At 56.8% G+C, this 20,025-nt stretch overlaps 2 protein-coding genes across 5 annotated transcripts in view; one reads left to right on the top strand and one right to left on the bottom strand.

Annotated features, from left to right (window-relative positions):
• The window catches only part of Kcnab2 (potassium voltage-gated channel subfamily A regulatory beta subunit 2), an 84,014-nt gene extending 73,505 nt beyond the window's left edge, over positions 1–10,509 (top strand). The window contains exons 8-17 of the mRNA XM_051171063.1: positions 421–465; positions 1,424–1,467; positions 2,255–2,341; positions 3,057–3,101; positions 6,196–6,281; positions 7,911–8,031; positions 8,116–8,210; positions 8,699–8,819; positions 9,299–9,387; positions 9,969–10,509. Of these exons, the coding sequence (XP_051027020.1) occupies positions 421–465; positions 1,424–1,467; positions 2,255–2,341; positions 3,057–3,101; positions 6,196–6,281; positions 7,911–8,031; positions 8,116–8,210; positions 8,699–8,819; positions 9,299–9,387; positions 9,969–10,058 (823 nt within the window). The 3' untranslated portion in view covers positions 10,059–10,509. The remainder of the gene's footprint in view (positions 1–420; positions 466–1,423; positions 1,468–2,254; positions 2,342–3,056; positions 3,102–6,195; positions 6,282–7,910; positions 8,032–8,115; positions 8,211–8,698; positions 8,820–9,298; positions 9,388–9,968) is intronic.
• Positions 10,510–16,120: 5,611 nt separating this feature from the next.
• Positions 16,121–20,025, bottom strand: part of Chd5 (chromodomain helicase DNA binding protein 5) — a 54,614-nt gene continuing 50,709 nt past the window's right edge. For 2 of the 4 annotated variants that reach the window (XM_051171576.1, XM_051171575.1), the window contains exons 35-42: positions 19,513–19,650; positions 19,166–19,274; positions 18,500–18,632; positions 18,054–18,249; positions 17,285–17,448; positions 17,059–17,173; positions 16,893–16,946; positions 16,121–16,241 (exon numbers count right to left, since the gene is read on the bottom strand). In XM_051171576.1, coding sequence (XP_051027533.1) covers positions 16,939–16,946; positions 17,059–17,173; positions 17,285–17,448; positions 18,054–18,249; positions 18,500–18,632; positions 19,166–19,274; positions 19,513–19,650 — 863 coding nt within the window. In that variant the 3' untranslated portion in view covers positions 16,121–16,241; positions 16,893–16,938. The remainder of the gene's footprint in view (positions 16,242–16,892; positions 16,947–17,058; positions 17,174–17,284; positions 17,449–18,053; positions 18,250–18,499; positions 18,633–19,165; positions 19,275–19,512; positions 19,651–20,025) is intronic. The other 2 variants (XM_051171577.1, XM_051171578.1) reach the window with 2 other exon arrangements.

Below are 20,025 nucleotides of genomic sequence, written 5' to 3'. Positions count from 1 at the left end.
GTCATCACTCCTTTGGCATAAGCCAGCACTGCCACGGGGTGCCAATGTTGGTAGCTAACCAGAGCATCTGGCAGCAGAGCAGTCCAACTGGAGGCTTTCCAGCCTCAGCGGGCACTGGTGAGGCTGAGGAGCACACAGAGATGGGGAAGCCACTGTCACGGATCCCTGGAAACCGTTGCTCTCACGCTGCATCTCCCCATCAGCCCCTGTCAGATGCTGAGACCCAGCCTTCGGCGTTGGGCGCTCGGTTGCATCTGTTAGTGGGAGCTCCAGACAAGTGGGGGGCAAGCATGTCACACCTCAGAAACACCCATTTCTCACTAAGCTCCCAGGTGAGCAGTGCCCCCTTAGTGAAAGCTGAGAGAAGACCTCAAGGGCTAGCCTGGGCTATTAACACCCTTCCTCTCTTCCACTCCGCAGACGGTCCAGCCTCGTCATTACCACCAAGATCTTCTGGGGTGGAAAGTAAGTGCCACGGTTTGCAGTGCTCCCAGTGGTGCCTGACACGGTCACACTGTAGTCCTTGAGGAGGGAGGGTGTGTTGGCCTCTGCACAGCCACCTGCAGGTGGCCACTCATTCCAGTCTGGGGAACTCACACCCATCTCTGATGTACTCCCAAACGGTAATCAGCTTCAGCGGACTTGGTCTTTTACTCAAGCCTTGTCCAATTTTTATTATTCGTATTACATGACAACATTATAAAAACTCTAGAAAACAGAAAGTTTTGAACTTTCTAAAGCACCTTAGCGTCCCCGGGGCCACCTTCACGCTGCCCATGTCCGGGGGTCTGACTCTACACTCTGCATAGGGTTGGGCAGAGTTCATCTCCTGGGGCGTGTAAATGTGATGTCCAGGCTGAGGCGGTGTTTGCAGGCATGTATGAAGGCCTGAGCGTCATCCTCACACCTGGTGAGCTCAGTGCTTCATGCCTGTCATAGTGGCACTTGAGAGGCCGAGGAAGCAGACGTTGAAGACCATCCATGGCTATGTAACACATTTGAGGCTAGCTTGGGACACATGACACCGGGGAGGGAGAGAGAGACACTGGGGAGGGAGAGAGAGACTGGGGAGGGGAGAAATTTTAAAATATATATGATACGTTCTTAATTGGACTTACATCAGTAACCCCAATTCTTGGGAATCTCAGACAAGGACGATCATGAGTTTGAGGCCACCCTGAGCTAAGTAGAGAGAGCCTGTCTCAAAGGCATAAATAAACCCCTAGACAGGCGGGAAGGTGACATTGGAATCTAGAGCCCTCATGCCCCACTGCCACCCTGGGGCGGTGTCCGGGAATCCACCTGAACCTGTAGCTGTTAGCCACAGGTGCCAAATTTCCTAACCTACTTCTCCCCAGCATCGTATTGTAGCTATTATCCCAGACCAACTGCAACACCCCCACCCTGTCGGCCTGTTTTTCAGAGCGGAGACAGAGAGAGGCCTTTCCCGGAAGCACATAGTCGAAGGTGAGGAGCAGCTCTAACCAGCACGTGAAGGGGGGCCAAGGAGCACAGTAGCCCTACCGTCCCCTCAGTGAGCCAGCCCAGGCCTCCACCCTGGAGCTTATGAAACCCCTCCTTGACCACTTCCTTTGGCTCCAGAAGGCACGAGGCAGGGGGACCCCACCATTGAACAAAGGCCGTGCAGAGCTGGGCTTCAGTCCAGGCTGAGCCTGTACTGTCTGAATGGTCTTTGGGGAGACCCAACACCTCCCTGAGCTGTGGACGTGCAGCCCAGAGTGGGGGTGGCTGGGTGTGGGCTTCGCCTTCTGAGTCACAATTATTCTGAGTAGTAGTTTTCATAATCAATGTAATAACTGAGGTGGGGGTCCCACCCCAGACCCAGTTTGCCCTGGCTGTTGGCTCTCAGCTGCTGCAAGGTGTGGGTTGCAGCCTTATGTGTGTCCCACATGAGCAGCCCTTTGTACTGTGGATAATACTGTCCCTCCTTGTGTGGTACCACGGCTAGCTCTGCTTGTTACAGTACAGACATGTCCAGAGAGTGGCCAGAGAGGCATGTGTCCATCTGGTCTCAGTACAGCTGGCCCGTGGGTCTCCTGACATCCTCTGTGGCCAGGGCGCCCACCTTCTTTAGCACGTACCTTGTGTCTTGGCATCGCCTTGAGACTCTCACGTGCCCTAAAGCTCCACGCGAAAGGAGCCAGCCCTCATCCCTCTCCTGCCCCCTGAGCCAGGCACAGGGAGGGTCTAGAAGCACAGACAGCTGACCCCTTCCTGCTCTTCCTTCTCCCAGGTCTGAAGGCTTCCCTGGAACGGCTGCAGCTGGAGTACGTGGACGTGGTGTTTGCCAACCGCCCAGACCCCAACACACCCATGGAAGGTAGGTCGACCAGTTGCCTCCTAGGCAGCTCGTGCAGGACAGAGTCAGGTGACCAATGGTCTGTTCTGAGGTTCTGGTAACTGCCGAGCACACCCACACTGGGCGCTCAGGACAGAGGTGGTCAGGCCTCTGGGTTGGGGAGGGATGGGCCCTGCTCAGCTGAGCCCGGGGCCCGGTCTCATTCTATAACCTGGCCGTGTTGAGGACTTCTGCCGTGGCAGCGTGGCAGCATTCTCTCTCCTCAGCAGCTGGTATTTTTGCACAGTGGTGACTGTCAAGCTGTTAGACTCTTTCCATTCTGGCTCCCCTGGGAGGTCTCAGAGGTCCTTTGCTCTGGGTGGGGGTAGGGGGGAAGAGGGGTAGTTGTTACCTGACAGAGGAAGCACTCAGTGCTCTGAAGAGCTGTTTGGGTTTCGTTAGCGTCTATTCCCTTGACTCCCGGTCCCTCCATCTTCCTGCCTCAGCATCTTCTCACTTATGCTTTGCTGCTTCAGGGACCTAGGAGATAAAGTCGAACTGGGTTTTTTTTTTTTTTTTTTTTTCTCCATTTGCTTTTATATACACATATACCACACTCGTGCGCGTGTGTGTGTATATTCTTTCTTTTTAGCAGAACTCCGTTCTGTGCAATGATTTGTGCCATTCTGTCCTGCCACGCCTCCGTGTTCCCACAGTGATAAACTCTGGTCTCTTTAAATCTTTCTTTTATCACCAGGGGACCCATTTAGTTCCTTCAAGTCAAGGACATTCATCATTGAAGGTACACAGTACCGCCAGCCAACTATTGACTCTGTGTCCGACCTGCATTTTATGAGACAGTATTTTTATTTACACAACTCTCTGTCCCCCATGACAAACTTCTCCATAAAATGCATAAGGGTTGGAGATGTGCCCCCATGAGGACATCTTGCAAGCAAAGGGAAATCAAAATGGTGTTAGAGCCTCTCGCTGCCCATCCACGCTGTCATTCCATCCCTCCCCAGCGTGCATGTCGTGCTCCCCCCCCCCCCCGCACTCCATGCCTGCGATGCCGTGATCTGCAATGGCCGGCTGGCTTCCTGCCAGGGTCTCCCCTTGATCTGAGGACCCTCCAGTCCCTGCCTGGGGACTTGACCTTAGATCGTGCAATAGGATGGGTTGGGAAAGATTAGGCTTACAAAAGGGTCCTGGGACCCCAGACTGTGCAACCCCTGAGAAGATTTACCTCTTTCTTAGCTCACGGTTATAAAGTTCTAGCCTATAACAGAGGCAAAGAACACCAGCCTACAGGCCGCCCTGTCTGCCACACTGGTTCCTTGTGAACACTCTGGCTCCGTGGTCACTCATGTCCACTCACTTAGCAACCAGGACACACCATCAAAACGGAGTGCTTTCTCTTCCTTAAAGACTATGTACATGAGCTGGCATGATGCTGAGGCCCAGGGCATCCCCGTGCCGTGCTTGGTATCTGCCCCCCATCACAATCAACAAAGGGCCCTAGATCCCTACCTCAAGGATAGGCCTTGGTCTCCCTGGGAGCTGGGCAGCGTTCCACACTGGAAGGGCACCTGCCTGCCACCTGGTGCTGCCACCTGACCCCCCTCCCATGTATTATTTGTGATGCTGCAGAGACGCCCTGGGTTTTGGCTGCAGCTGGAAGGATGTGGCATCCCAGCTTCTGGCCAGCAGTATCAATTATTAAGGTGAAAGACAGTTGCCCCTAAGTGTCACTGTTTCAGGTGACATGCTGGTGCACGTGCGCAGCAATCCTGAACATGTGTCCCGGCTCTAGCCCACCTCTGCCCAGATCCCACAGGTGCCTAGGTTCCCCTGCCCCCTCAGAACAGCCCCGTCACGCCAGGCGCCTGTCCCGCTGGCCTTAGTCCCAGGTGCTAGACAGCCTCCATGGCTCTCACTGCGTGGGAAGGACATTGTGCTGTGATCTTCACGGCCATGACCAGACAGAGCTCTGTGGGAAGCTGGGGAAAGGGACTGATGTGGCCTGTCCCTGCGGTTTCCCTGTGCCTGGCATGTGGACCTAAGCCTTGGCTGAAAAGAATAGGCAAACCATGCTGCATGGCCTCGGGTGCCCCCCCAGGAGTGTTTCTAAAAACTTTAACAAGGGCAGCCCATGCAGGAGCCCGGGCGCCACTGGGGATGCCCCAGGACCCTCTCAGTCTCGTGAAACCATCCTAATCAGGCACTAACATCTTCCCAGTGTAAAACGTGTTGTCAGTTAAAGCCAGTGACTCAGGGAAGGTCCTAGAAGGCCCAAACTCCCTTCTCTTATGTCCCTCACCTAGGCAGGTCAAAGAATACCCCAAAGAGCCACCGTCCCTGACCTCAGAAGACAGGGGAGGGCAGAGTTACCCTGCAGGGGCAGAAGTAAGGTGTGACTCCCCTGCCGTTCTGGGTGAACCTACTGGGACCACCACACCAGAGACCACAGTGGCCTTAGTACCAGACATGGGGATCCCCTGGATTCCACCATGAGGAAACTTTGACCAAAGAAGTACTTAGGGGCCCCCAAAGCAAGGCAGACAGGAGCCAGCACCACACCCCATGAAGGAGGTCCTGGCGACCCAGTGGCATACCAAGGCAGGCTACCAGACCAGCTCTGGTGTTCTCTCCTTCCTTGCTGCCCTCATAGTCCATGCCAGGGGTCTCCGCTGCCAGGATGGGGGAGGGGGTATGGGGCATTCAGAGGCGGGGCAGATGTTCTGGCTACGTTTTTAGAAACACTTGATCCTCTCTGTTCCTACCCCGCCTTTGGCTGTTGACCTTGCAAGCACTGTATCAGACCTGTGAGAAGTCCATGGAGCCATCACCCCCCACCATGGCCTCATTCTGTTTTAAGAACCAACACGTCCCCGAGAGGCGAAACAGCCAAGGGAGAAAGACCCACACATGGCAGGCTTTTAAATAGCTCGTATTACCCACACATAATAATGGGTTTTGTGACATTTTCCTACGTGTATATAACGTATTTCAATTGCATTCACACACACACATACCCTTCCATCACTGTCTTGTCCCTGATGGTCCCTTTCTCCTTCCTATCCAGCCCCCTTTACATTTTCAACCGGCAGATTTTTATGCTCCCCAAAACTCTTGAATATAAGGGTAACTCTATTGTTGGGGTGGGGAGAGTCCCACTCCTGCCCCACAAGACGATGGGGTGGGAGTGTCTCAGCTGTTTTCTCCTTGGTATGTTGTAAATCTCAGCGTTTGTGGACCTTATGGCTGTTTGCTCCAGACCTTGACCCCTTACGGAAGGGACAATTTAACCCAGTTGCCCTGAAAATAGCCTGTGCTGAGCAAGACTCCAGCCTGGGCACGGTCTGCCCAAACCTTTCCACGTCTGCATCTGCCTCCCCAGGCACAGAAACAAGAAACTCTGGCCCCTGAGCCTCAGCCTCAAGGGCCCGCCTCTGCCCCTACCCCCTTTCCCTCCCTGTAGAGTCTTCTGTAACCTGCAGAGCTGTGTTTGCAAGCTTTGCTGGTGTCACTCTCGTGGCCAGTCTGATTTTAGCCTTCATCCTGCTGGTCCCCCTCAGTGACCAGGGTCTCTCCTTCCTCGTTTCCACTGCCAGCCATGGAAACATCAGTCTACCCATGAGCCTTTTCGAAGGATCCTGGCAGGCCTTACCTTGTCTGCAGATTTGTCTTCAGGATTTCAATTCCATTTTCTTTCCTCCTGAATCTCCCCTCACCAACACCCACACTCAACTCCAGGAGCCAGGAAGTACACTGCTTGCAAGATGCCTTTGCAGCCTGCGCCCTCCTCCTGGCACCCCACTTGCATCTGCGGACCAACCCCCAGGCAGGGCCTGAGCCACAGACGCCCCAACCGTGGTCTCCCTTCTCTCTCACAGAGACTGTGCGGGCCATGACCCACGTCATCAACCAGGGGATGGCCATGTACTGGGGCACGTCACGCTGGAGTTCCATGGAGATCATGGTAGGGTGATGCCCGTGTGTTCACAGGCGTGGGTTCCTTGTGGGAGGAGATCCCAAGACTCAGGGACAGCACAGTGGGGTGTGGTTGTCATAGGCATGGGTCTCAATCTGACTCGGCAGCACATGGCCCCGGACGGACAGCTTGCCCTCTGAGACTCTGTCTCCGGATCTGTAGAACAATCCTACCGGCATGGCTTACCCTCGTGGCATGTTCTGAGACTTCTCGTGAAAATCTAAAGAAAACTTTTCACATGGTCCTAGAGCCTAAGCAAGCCCTCGGTGCCTACACTCTTGCCACTTGGGTGGCAAGGACGCTTCCTAGGATGCTCTGTTAGATGTAAGGGTTAACCTCTACAGAAGGCTAATATAGTACCACACAAGGTGCGTGCTGATGCCGCCTGTGTCTCACATGGGGACGTCAAGGATAGAGGGGTCAAGTCCCGTGCTTAAGGTCACACTGCCTAATTCAAGACTGATAGCCACACAATGTCACTCAGCCTGGGCTGCCTCTGAAAATGACCGAGTTGCTAGGACCCCAATTCCTACTAATCCATGCTGTTTCCCCTTCATCCACATTTTCAGGAAGGCACCCCACTACCTGCCATAACCTTCCATGGGCGCCATCGCAAAGTTAGGCAGCCTCTGTCCCTAGGTAATTCTTGAGTTTCTCAGGGAGAATCAGCAGTGTCCTCGGAGACACTGAAGGAAGTGGCCAGATGGAGAGGCTGCCTCCATTCTGCAGCCTGAGGCCAGGGTGATAGCAGTGCTGTTCCTTGCCTGGCCTCCCTGCCTCAGCCCCACCAGGGGCGGGCGGTGTCTCAGCATTCCAGGCCAGTAGCACAGCTGTAACCGCTGCACTGAGTCACAGATCTCGGCTTCTTACAGGAAGGGGCTTCAGAGTCCCTGGGCGGGGCTTCAGAGTCCCTGGGCGGAGCATAAGAGATTGGGGGTGGGGCCTCAGAGAGTGCATCAGTGAGCCTGTGCCGGCCATCTTTCTGACCTCCCGCAGCCAGCACAGGACTCAGACAAACGTGTTAGTGCCATTACCCCGCTTTATAGATGGGGGAGCTGCATCTCAGACCAAAGTGGGACAGGAGTGCCCCTCCACCAAAGGCAACAGCCTGAGCTCACCCCATCCACGGAAGCTGAGGGAGCACCTTCAAGCCGAGGCCCCAAGCTCCTGATCCCAGCGTTAGCGGATGCGGCTGCCGCCTCCAGAAGGCATTTGCCGCCCACACTTGCATCATCAGCCCAGGGCCCCAGGGCAACAGCCATGCTGCCCAGCTGGCAAACTCTGAGTGCCAGTCATAAGCCAGGCCCTGTCGGAAAAGTTACAAACATGCTTGGCTCATTGGAACCTCATGGCAAATGGGGAAACTGAGGTAACAGTGATCTCATTTACCCTGCTTCCAGGCCTAACTAACTACACTGTGATTCCTCCAAGGACCATAAGTCTTAAGATCCCAACGCCCACCGTCTTTTCCTGGCTCTCAGGGGCCTGCCTAGCACTCTCAGGAAAGCGGGGCGGGGGGGGGGGACGTGGAGGGAGCAGTAGGGCCTGGGATGCCTCTGTGTCCTCTCCTTGTGGCCCCATGTCTGCTGATGGCAGTGGCCTCCTTCTGTACCACAGGAGGCCTACTCCGTGGCAAGGCAGTTCAACCTGATCCCGCCCATCTGCGAGCAAGCAGAGTATCACCTGTTCCAGAGAGAGAAAGTGGAGGCCCAGCTCCCGGAACTGTTCCACAAGATAGGTGGGTGCCGTCCTGCCCCGCCCTCACCCACTGCTCACACCCTCAGGCCCCAGCTTGACCTTGCCTGCTCTCCCTCTCTCCCAGGAGTAGGTGCCATGACCTGGTCCCCTCTGGCCTGCGGCATCGTCTCAGGAAAGTACGACAGCGGCATCCCGCCCTACTCCAGAGCCTCCCTGAAGGTGAGCACAGCCAGGGCATACTTTTGGTGTAAGAACGTGGATACAGGCCTTTCTCCCACCCATGAGGCCACCCCCGGATAAGCAGGCCCGTGAACCCCGCCCCCACCACCTTGGCCCCTTCTGTGGCTCAGCACTCACAGCCGGGCCTGGCCCACTTACTGCTCCCCTTCCACGGCTCCCCACGCCACCATCACAGAGACCCCCAAAGCTCCCACCTCACTCCCTTTCTGAACACCCAAGAAGCACAAGAATGTTCATATTTGAGAGACAAGAGCCCTGGACCCCTAACCCTAGGTCTTACTCTCCCCACCCCCAACCCCCTAGTCTCAGACCTAGGAGGCTCCTCAGCGTCTGGCCCTGTGTAAGTGTGAGGCCAGGTGACAAAAGAGCCGATGCTCAGGACGAAGTCTCCAGCGGAAACAACTAATCAGCTACCTGCATCGGGAAGTTCAGGGACCTTCCCTTACCTGGACCTCTCCCCTTCCCAGGGCTACCAGTGGCTGAAGGACAAGATCCTGAGTGAGGAGGGTCGGCGCCAGCAGGCCAAGCTGAAGGAGCTGCAGGCCATTGCCGAGCGCCTAGGCTGCACCCTACCGCAGTTGGCCATAGGTAAAGGGCTCTGAGCACAGCGGTGAGACACCTGTGCCTGAGGGCCCGGGCCCTACCTTCCCCCAGCTGTCTATAGGTAACGTAGACACAGTGAGCAAAGTAGCCCTGGGAGGAAAGGTGAGGGACCCCTGGGCAGCACCTCCTTGATGGTCACGGTAAGGACACTCAGGGACAGGGTGCAATTCAATCTGTTTCTCTTTAAGAGCCTAGACAGCCAGCCTAGACCCTCAGTCAGCTAGCCATGGGGGAGAGGAGAGAGCTTTGAGCACTTGGGCCACCTCTCCAGCAGAGTCAATGTGGCCAGAGCCCCCCAGAACCTCTTCTAGATCCCTTGGGCAAACTCACCCAGTTCCACCGAGTGTGCTAAACATCCTCAGACCCCAGAGGAGAGCTTGAGCACCTGTGCCCGGCATCATCAGGCGGGCCCTGCAGAGAGTACCTCCTTCACCTCTGGTCTTGCCCCCACCCCCACCCCACAGCCTGGTGCCTGAGGAATGAGGGTGTCAGCTCTGTGCTTCTGGGTGCTTCCAATGCAGAGCAACTTATGGAGAACATCGGAGCAATACAGGTGAGATGGAGGCCCTGCTGATGTACTCAGGTACCCCACTCCCGGACACCCAGCTTCTGCAGAGCCGGTGGTCCTCACAGAAACCGACCTAAACACTGTTAGCGAGACTGGCTGTGCTGAGGCGGCCACCACTGTGAGAAGAGAGGCCAGAGTTAAGCAAGGATGCTGACTGCACGGGCAGAGGCATTAGAGACCCGGGAGACCTTATACAGAAACAAAGATGTGTGAAGGAGCTGAGGGAGCTATGCAGCCACTCAGCAGAGAGCCCTGTGGGTACCAGGAAGTCCGAGGCTTGGAGCGGAGGGGCTGGCCCTGGGAGTTGCATGCCTGCAGGGTAGGAGTGAGATGGGGGTTTGACGTGGAACAAGGCTCACCACCATCTGGGCTGTGCCTCGTGGAGTGGCATGAAGGGGGGCCAAGCTCAGACCTAAAGACTCAGCAGGACTTAGGGGCAGGAACTGAGGCTGGATCCCCAGCAGGTGAGAAGGAGAGGGCAGCGGGGCAGACTGACAGACAGCTTAGCGTAAACGCCGTGAGACAGTGGGGAGAGCCACCCACTTCTCCTTCATCCTTGCACGCAGGTCCTCCCAAAACTGTCGTCTTCCATCGTCCACGAGATCGACAGCATTCTGGGTAATAAACCCTACAGCAAAAAAGACTACAGATCCTAAGCCACCCCCACCACCTGCTTGGACCGTTTCCGGCTCCCTCGTCGTCTCTGTTCGCTCGCTTCTGCTGTTTTCAAAGCCAAATGCAGAGTGTGGCTCACATCCAAGGGGGAAAACGCTATATGCCCAGACGTTACCGGGAAATGATCTCCAAAGTGACCGCCAGATGCCACCCGCCGCTTCCTCGCCAGATACGATCTGATGGGTGTCAGGAGATGGCGTCAATTAGGGGGACATCCAGAGGCACCCACTCAAGCCTATCACCTCTGCTTATCCTTCAAGAAGAAACATCTGCCCCCAGCCATGGCCCTTCACGGAGATTCTAGATGTCATGGCCGGGTGGAAATCTAGCCCTCGGAGCAGGCAGGGCTGGCCTCTCTGCCAAGAACCCCTGCCTCAAAAGAGGGGTGTGCCACCTCCTAGCACCCCTCCTGCCAGGGTCCCGGTGGTTAGACCGGGGTCCCCCTTTCCATGGACAGCAGGCACTGGTGTCCGAGGTTGGCCTGGGATCCCACCTTTCCCAGACCGTGACCTGCCTGCTCCACATGCCCCCTCTGGGCCTTGGCTGCAATTACACCTGCCTAGCTGGCCCTTGGCCCCACCCTTACCCTTGCTGGCAGGAGCAGGGATCCCAGCTGCCTCTTCCACTTGGCATACAGCTGCTGAGCCCCACAGCAGGGAAGCTCCACAGCCTTGGATGGAGCCCATTGGAGTATGCCCCTCTGAGAGCCGTAGACAAGTGTGGCAGCAGGCTGGGCCCGTGCTCACGAGACCATATTCCCCTCACAGATCAGCCTCTAATACCTCTGTTGCTCTGGAGCAGTGGGCTGTGACTTGGGCTCTGCACAGAAAAAAAGCACTTAGAGGTTTTCCATGGGGGAGCTCCCTGGGGTTTGCGTTGTTCCCCCACGCTGAGGGACTGGGAGGAACAGCTCTAGTAACGGTGTTCTAAGAAAAGATTCCCCGGGGACCTCTTCCCTAGAAAAATGGCTAGGACCCCTCTCATTCTCTTCTGCATCCCCTCATGCTGGCCCAGGACAGGCTGAAGAGAGGGAGAAAAGGCAGGATAGGCAGTCCCTCGTCGGTGGGAGCTGGATGGAGGGTGGTGCCAGGAAGCCTGCAGGTTTGGGCAGTGCATGCTGTCTGGAGGCCCAGTCCCATGATCCTGCGATGCTTTGGAGACCGGGTCCTACCAACACGTGCCAGCTGGCTCCCTAAGAGACCCAAACCTCCTGCCCTGGACAGGCAGTGGCCAGTCCCCAAGCACGAGCCCTGCCTGCAGGCACAGCCCTGGCTTGGCCTTCTGAAGCTGCTGTTTCAAGGCTCCTTCCTGCTGCTCTTTGCCGTCTGTTGTCCAGCCAAGGCTGGATGGAGACGGTCCCAGGGGTAGGGGATGTGGCGAAGCTACAGGAAGAAAGGCAGGCAGGGTGGGCAGCTTCCTCTCACACACATCCCTGTAGACCCTGGGCTCTCAAACCTTCACCAGTGCTCACTGTGAGCCCTGAGAGCTCAGAAGCAGCCCTGGGGGTTGTGGCAGGGGGGTCGGGATGGGGGGACCGTTAGGCTCTGTCACCTCCATGCCTGACTAGGGGAGCCTGCTTCCAGGACAGGGCCCTGCGGCAGCCCAGTGGGAAGTAGCCAGAAATGACAACACAACTGGCCCCGCCCTGCTTGCTAGGTGGGCCAGGCATGCAGAGATGTGCACACTTGCTGCTGCTGCCTGTGAGCCTCACCTCAGAGCTAAGCTCCTGCTGGGTATGTGTGAGACAGACAGAAATACAGGCTTGCAGGGTGAACGAGGGCTCAGGCCCACGTGAGCCCTAGATGCCGACAGCTTCCTAGGTGACATTTTAGCCAAGTGTTTCTCAGACGTTTTCTTCCTTATCCATTTTGGAGGCTTTGCTTCTTAAGGCAGGATCACCTGCCTCTGTGGAGGGGTTTGGAGTAGGAGGGGCTTGGGAGGCCATAGGAGAAGATCAAGTGCAGACAGCCTATAAGGGGGAGCTTGCCCCGGCCCTCAAAGGGCCTAAGGCCAGCTCCTTCCTCCATAGCCACAGACCTCATCTTCCTCTAGCCCAGCTGCCTGCTGGTCAGCCCAAGCCAGCCTCCAGCGCCTCCTCAGCATCTTAAAGCAGTCTGCCAGGCCTGGTGGGGGAGGAGGGCTGTGGTGGGCAGGGGGAGCTGGCGCATGGAACCCTGCTATTGCTCATCCCAGACCCAAGGTCCTGAGGCACAGCAGGGTGCCTGTGTGCCCGGCTCTTGTCAGTCATGTACATAATGTGCTTTCTCTCCCCCATTTTTTTTTTTTTTTTAACGAGCTCGGCTCCTTGCTAACTGCAGCCCACCAGGCCGGCCGCAAGCGTTCCAGCTTCCTGACAGACTCAGACCAAGGTGCAGCCCATATTTATGGAATGACAAATAAAACCCGAGCCCTTTGGTCTCCACACTTCTGTCCTCTCATTTCCTCAGAGACAGCACCAGAGGGAGGAGGGCAAAGCCACCAACTGCAGGGAGCTGAGGTGTTGGGCTCCCAAGCCCACTCACCACCAAACCCAGCTCTACAGCCAAGGACAAGATTGGAGGGAGGGCCCAAGTACAGGGCGGGGGGAAATGGGGTGGAGTGGTCCAAAGGCCCACCCCCCACCTCTCCCAGATGACATCCCTGAAGCCAGTAGGAGATACAGGCACCTCCCGCTGTTGCCCACCTACCCACCTGCATCTCTGCTGACATCCCCAAAGGGACCACCTGGCTGCTGCTCTTAATGTTGACGGGTTTGGGAACACAGTGTGTCTGGTGTCCTCCAGCACAATACTGATTTGGGGTTTGCCCTCCCTCCTCGTGAGCCCCAAGCCATAACAGAGCTTTGGAAAGTCCCCTCACCTCCCCAGCCACTCACCACATCTCCGCTATTAATCAGCGAGCTAAGAACCACAACGGTCTCATCCCTTCCCAAAGGGTTTATTAAAACACAGAAACCAAAAACATACACACAGAGTACAAGTGAAGATAACACTGGCTGGCTGTCCGGCTTCCCCAGGAGCAGCTCAGGTAGGCGCCCCTGGGACCCTGGCTGAGGTACCCCACATGGCCCTCAAGCATCTGCTTGTGCCTCACCAGGGTGTGCCGGACTGGGCAAGGGTGGAACAGATGCCAGCCTGGCCTGGGCAGGAAGAGAACACCCCACAGTCTAGCTTGACCCTGGCAGGCAGCAAGGGGCACCTCCCTCCTCTCCAGGCCGGGCAAAGGAGCTGCCTTGGAGCTGGGCTCTGGTCCCTATGTAGCTATGCAGAGAGTTCAAGACATACACACACACCCAACAGGCCCTTTCTGGGTTATCATACCTAAAAAAATACTTTTGTTTTTAAAAAAAATCTGAAAATTAAGAGGGAAAACATCCATGAACTCAAGGACACCAACAACTTTGGGCTGACGCACCACAACCTGTAAACTTCCGGGTATATCAATCGGGCATGGTTGGCTTCCTCCTCCACGCTGTGCTCTGTGCAGGAGCGCCACGGGGGTGGCTGTCCACCCTTGTAGGTAGGCCAAGACACTGAAGGTGGAGGGAGGGTCAGCCTGGGTCCCCAGCCCCCTTCCTTGGCACACACTAGAAGCTCCAAGCATCAGCACCTTCCCACTCTATGGGACTACAAAGATCCCTGCCCCCCCCAGCACCCTCCCCAGCATGCCCCCTGTAGGACCTCAAAAGCCCTGAGACTCAAGACTTAGACTGGCTGCAGGTGTCACTGAGCAGATCAACCTACATGGATTAGGAAGCACCCGGAGGGTGGCAGAGGGAGCCCTGGCTCACAGGTGGCCCTGGGATACAGGATGCAGAGGGAAGTGTGTCACAGCAGGACCGCCCCAAACTCCCCCATGTCACCTAAGAGCTGCCCCACAGCGTCCACAAATCCTACAGAGTTAGTCAGAGTGTCTGGAAATGTTGTGTCACTACAGCGCTGATAGGTTGAGCACGAGGACCCAATTCTATCAGCAGCAAAACAAGAGCCCAACCTCGGGATGCCACCTCAGCCCATCGTTCCACAGCAGGAGGCAGCTGAGGACGCCCTGGAGGACCTAGCCTCTCCCCCAGCTGCCTGGGCAACTTAGCTCCAAAGCTGGTCATGGGGAATATAGACCCTCCCAGGCCAGCAGGGGGTTCCTGTCGGTCACAGGAGCTGCGGGGAGGGGAAGGCCAACAGGAAGAGGCAGAGATGGGGAGACGAAGCAAGACTCCTGGGAGAAATCATCCAGGAAGGGATGAGACAGGGACACAGACCCTATTCTGTCCCGCATGTGTCCCCAGGTCCGAGTCTCAGTCAGGATCTGTCACTTGTGGCAAAGGGGCTGAAACGCAGTTCTCCATGAGGCCAACAGGGCTGACCAGCGGGCCCAGTGGGGTTAGCACAGAGGCCCTGGGTTGGGAAGCAAGCTTTGGCAGGGAGACAGCCTTCCTTAGAGTGGGGTCAGCCGCCATGATACACTCAAGCCTGCAGAGGGCCCGTCTTGTGACCAGAGTCCCCACCCCACCTCACCCCCTCTGCCTACCCACCCTGTGCAGCCAGGTAGACTGGAGTGTGGAAAAGCCACAATGGAAGAAGCCGTGGGGGTCCAGCCCTCCAGGGGTTCAGAGGAAGAACTATGCTACAGATGAGCACATCTGGGTTAAGTAAAGGCTGGGCACCTGCCGTCTTTTCTTAATGGGCACAGACTCTGCATCCTCTCACTCCTTTCCCAGGGAGGAGAACCTAGCCCCTCCAAGCTCCCTCAGACCCAACTGGCTTCTCCCCAACAAGCCCCTTCCTCATCTTCAGGATCTACTGAACCCCAGGGCCCCAGCCTGGGAATCGCTAAGGCCAGGGCTTGAAAGTCTCCAGGTTGAGCCAGGGCCAGTGAGGAGGTCAGGCACAGGCCCAGAGCCTCGGAGGTTCCCTCTCCCCCACCCACACCCCCCAGCATACAGCATAGACCGTTACATTATGCCATAGGCTGGGGTGGAGCAAGAGAAGCTGGCATGACAACACTGACGTGAGAAAGCGGTCCTGGCACTCCAAGGCATCCCTGCAGGAAATAAGGCCAGGAGGCCTGACAGCCCCAGCTAGGAAGGACCTAGAGAAGCCATCGGGTTCCGTCACCTCCAAACACAGCTCTGTGCACACCTCTGAGAACCAGCAAGGGCCCCTACAGCCCCTACTCCACACAGCAGTTGCCCTAGTCAAGTCCCCTCTAGGACCAAAACACCAAAGAGACATCCAGCCCCAGGACGGACTGGCTCCTTGGCATCCAGGGCCCAGCACGCTGTGCCCAGGAAAGTCTGTGGCAATGTGAGTGAGACGCATCTCTCAGGGCCACCCAACAGAAATGAGCCTCTTTCCTAGGGTACCAGCTCCCACCTGCCTGCACCACATTCCTGCAGACAGCAGGGGCTTTAGCTCAGGTCTAGGTCTGCCCCACCCGCCGAGGCACCCTGGCTTCAACCTGCTACACATTGCTGGGGCTACCACATGTTCACTGGAAACAACAGATTCAAGAACCCTTGAGATAGGTGCCCCCGCCGTGAGATGAATGTGCCTGGTGGCCCCCAGGCCGAGTGTCAACAGGCCAGGCAGCTACTCTGCAGACCTCATCCCCCCCCCCCGCCACCCCCTAGTGCAAGGGCCCCAAAGCAGGCAGGGGGCTGGGGCAGAAGGGCAGTCACATGGGTGCAGATGGGGCAGAGGGCATACTAAGGGCTTCCAGAACTCAGGATGCTGCATCCTCCACATCTGGAGTGAGTCCACAGGGCAGCACCAGGGGCCTCCAGAGAGCCTTCCCTTGAGGTCTGGAGCCCGGTGACAGACAGGGCTGTGAGTCTGAGTCTCCCACACGTCACCCAACTTTTTTATCGAGACAAACACGTTCGCATCTTCGGTAGGAAAGTGCAAAAAAAAAAAAAAAAAAAAAAAAAAAGTACAGGTAAATGCAATCTCCTCTAAGTCAGTTCACTCTGGAAAAGGTGTCAGGGCCTTGACCGGCGTGGCTGCAGATGGGGTGCTGTGCAGAAGAACACTTCAACTATTGATGAGGCTGGGCCTCGTCCTCTGTGCGATAGAACTGCTTGGTTTCCCTTCGGTGTCCCAACACGGCGCCCACTCCTAAAAGAGCTGTAACGGTTCTCTCCCGTGGGGGTTGGGCAGGCGGCCCGGCTGCAAAAGGCAAACCAGTGGGTTACGCACGATTGGGTGGCCAGATATCCAGAGGCAACCCAGAGTCTGTAGTGGACATAATCATGAAAAGTCCCTCGCCACAGGCCTTTGGGCTAGATGTGAGCTGCACCCAAGCACTGGGTTCCAGGCACCCAGCAGGCTCTGGCATCTACCTTACAGGGACAGGAAGGACTTGGAGAGAGTCATCAGGACTGGTGACTTTATCCATGGCCTCTGGCCTGGCATCTACCTTATAGGGACAGGCGGGACTTGGAGAGAGCCATCAGGACTGGTGACTTTTCTGAATTCCCCCATCTCCAATCCCAAAGCCATTAACACGCTCAACCCCTCAGGTACCAGCCCCCCCAGGTTCTGATCAGAGAATGGGCAACAACTAGCCATGGGCCAGCCATCCTCAAGCACGGTGGAGGCAGCTAGCAGCAGTGATGGAACCAATGACACGTGGCCAAGAACACATGTGCACATACAGATGTCCACATGTGTACGTGCATACAACACACATGCACATGCACACGTACACACAGCCATAACCAAGTCTAAGCTACAGTGAGACTCAGAAGCTACAGAGGCATAAATCAAGTGCATAAACTGGAGGGTGTGGGGCAACGGGGTGGCCAGCAGGCCCCTCACCTCAGCTGGAAACGAGCGCTGCAACGGGGGCAAGTCACGAGGACGGCTAGATGTCTGCCATGAAGAGAGCAGAGAGCACGGGCTTGCCTGGCATCCCCAGCAACGGGCAGGCTGGGGCCCAGAGGGCCACTGGGTGCATGCTGCCCGGAAGTGGACAAGGACCTACCAGTCACATAGGGCCCCAGGGGCATCTGGCTGTAGTTGACGATTCCTCCTGGTCCCGGTCCCCGGAAGTTGGGCCCAAAGCTGCTGTTGTACATCTGGGAGGAGCCAAAAGCACCCTGGAGGCAAGGACCAGCTTGACAGGTGACAACCAGAACATCACCCAAGCCTGACACCCCGGGAGGTCACCCACCCATGCCCCAGGGTGCCTCGTGCAGGCCAAACCTGACCTGCTGGACGGTGAGGTCGCCAGCGCGGTTGGTCAGGCGACTCAAGATACTGCGTTCAGACATCTGCAGACGAGCGGCCACCGGGGGAATGCGTGACAACATGGAGGGCAGGCGAGTCACATCCGCCTTCATGTCACTCAGCAGTTCCTCCAGTTGGTTCAGGACTGCAGGGTGGGAGGGCCTAAGAATGGAGGGCGTGGTCCGCCCTCCACAGCGGCCAAACAGGTAGTGGCCAGGAGGTGCCATTTGCAAGCAAACGTCACCGCACACACCCAAAAGTGGACGCCATAGGACACTCCTCCCCAGGCTCTCTAGGGTCTGGGAAGCCCAGGGTTGACAATTAGAGAAATAGAATTTTCAAGAAAAGACTGCTCCAGTGGCCCCTGCTAACACTAAAAAGCTCTAGACCCTTGACCCTGGATTCCCTGCCTGGACAGCCAGCAAGCCAGCCAGTGACACTTGGTCACTGGGCATACAAATTATGGCTACCAGTGAGGACAGGGCACGGTGAGACCTTCATGTGTGAGAAGAATGTTAGCCACACCCCTTTTCCAGTCTGGGCTGTGCCCTGCCTCCCCAACCCATGCCCCAGTGAGCCTGGGAGCCCCCCTCCACCAGAAAGGCAGAGATCTGGAGTAAGACTCAAAGGAGACCCCAGGCTCACTTCTCCCCTTCCTAAATTCCAATGCCTTTGCCCCAACATGGAAACACTTAAGACTAATCCCTGCAGACAGTTGGACTCACTCATCCCTGCACAGAGCTCACTCACCCTTGTGCAGGACAGCGTTGGCAGGCTTGTTCCCAGCGAGGGACTCCTTGGATAGGTGCTGGTGGCTCTCAGCAAGGCACTCCACCTCTGCCAGGCGCGCGTTGAGCGCCATGGCCGGGTGGTTAGGATCCTGGGTCATGTTGAGGTACGCTGCCCTCCGGAGCTGCTCCTCAATCACCAGTGCCTGCTCCAGCAGCTGAGGGGGCAAAGAGAAGAGTGGCTGCACTGGCCACTTCCCCAACAGGGTCACTGTGCCCCTCCCCAACAGCACCCACTGAAGCTCGGAGCTGAAAGGAGAAGAGGCCCACCTCCAATGGTCCCTCCTAGCCCTAGCGATCTTCTGCATGGGTCTCGCCTGCATAGGTTGACTGGCTCCCGTGAGACTGACCCAGGTCTGGTCGGTGCAGGGGTGGGTGGGGTAGCTAACATCCTTTGAAGGCTTTTACCTTGAACCTGCGGGCCAAAAACTTGTTCTTCATTTCCAAGTAGTTGCCTTTATGGACCTCAGATTTGAAGGGCTCATTGAGAATCATGTACCGTGGGTCGTTCTGAATGTCCTGCCAGCGGGCATAGCCATGCCTGGGGGAGGGTACAGTTAAGGGCAAGCCGGCCACAGGAATGAGGGGCCTTGGCAGTAAGGATGAGGTGGGAGCAACCTGGGTCGCAGCTTGCTGTCTATGCGCACCCAGGCAAGCCACAGCCTCAGCTGCAGGACTACCAGCATGCTGGTGGTGATGACAACAATGACAGGTGCCAGGCAGGCAGGACACTGAGGCCTCCTCATGTTGACTCCGCCCCAGCACCTCAGATGGACAGATGCAAGTCCTGCCCTCTGGAGCCTCAGTGTGACCTTATCCAGATATGATCAAAGAGGGGTCAGACCAGAAGGGGAGGGGCCTAAATCCAATGATTTGTGTCAGAAAAGGGGGTCGGGGGAGGGGAAGACACGGGTGGCCAATGACAACAGAATAGGAGAGACACAGAGGACTGCCAAGGAGTATCAAGGTTTAGGGCAATCATCGGAGCTCGGAGGAAGGTCCTCCCTAGAGCCTGTGGGTCTCCTGAAGACCAGGACAGACCGGAGTCATCCCAGCCTGGCTGAGCAAGGATACGTCACGATGCCTGCCAGCAGCCAGTAGTCATGGCGACGGTGCCAGATTTCGTAGATTTTCCCCGAGGACACAGCGGCCCATTCCTCATTCTGCCACAGTGTGTGCAGTTCTGACAGAAGAAGCCATGGGGATCAGAATAGAAGGGCTCCCCCACCCATGGCTTATGCACAGGCTTGCTCAGTACTGGCCATCACAGGCGCGTTGCCCTGGTATTGATAGCAGAGGCATATGATGGGCTGTTATCACCCATTCATACCCTGTATATAAATTGACCATCTGTCCAGACTCCTGGGAGCCACAGTGGGGAACCGAGAGCCTGGTCCCTGTCTGCTGCCCCACCCCCATACCTGTGAAACCTCCATCTGCAATGTTGAACATGAATTTGAATTTCCCGTTCTTGTCTTCTTTCTTCCCCTCCTCATCTTCCTCTCTGTCACCATTTTGCTGTGCCTCCATGGGCTCCTTCTCCTCAGCCTTGGGGTCATCTGGTGGAGAGGGACAGGCCATGTTTACTGTCTGTCCAGAAGGCGTTACTCAAACCCCTCTTCTGCCAGGCACTGGGAGCCCCGAGCAAAATCTATCTCTGCCCTCTGTGCGCCCATCACACATAAGGACTCATAGAAGAGGAGCCAGCCTGCACCCCGCCACGCCCTACCATCCTGAGCAGAGAGGAGCCAGCCTGCACCCCGCCACGCCCTACCATCCTGAGCAGAGAGGAGCCAGCCTGCACCCCGCCACGCCCTACCATCCTGAGCAGAGAGGAGCCAGCCCGCACCCCGCCACGCCCTACCATCCTGAGCAGAGAGGCTGGTTCCAGGCCCTGGCACCCTTCCTTCAACCACGCTAGAACCTAAGAGCAC

Source organism: Acomys russatus, chromosome 29, assembly GCF_903995435.1.
Source record: "Acomys russatus chromosome 29, mAcoRus1.1, whole genome shotgun sequence".
NCBI lineage: Eukaryota > Metazoa > Chordata > Mammalia > Rodentia > Muridae > Acomys > Acomys russatus.
Note: the sequence above shows the minus strand (reverse complement) of the source record. Positions and strands in the feature narration are given on the sequence as shown.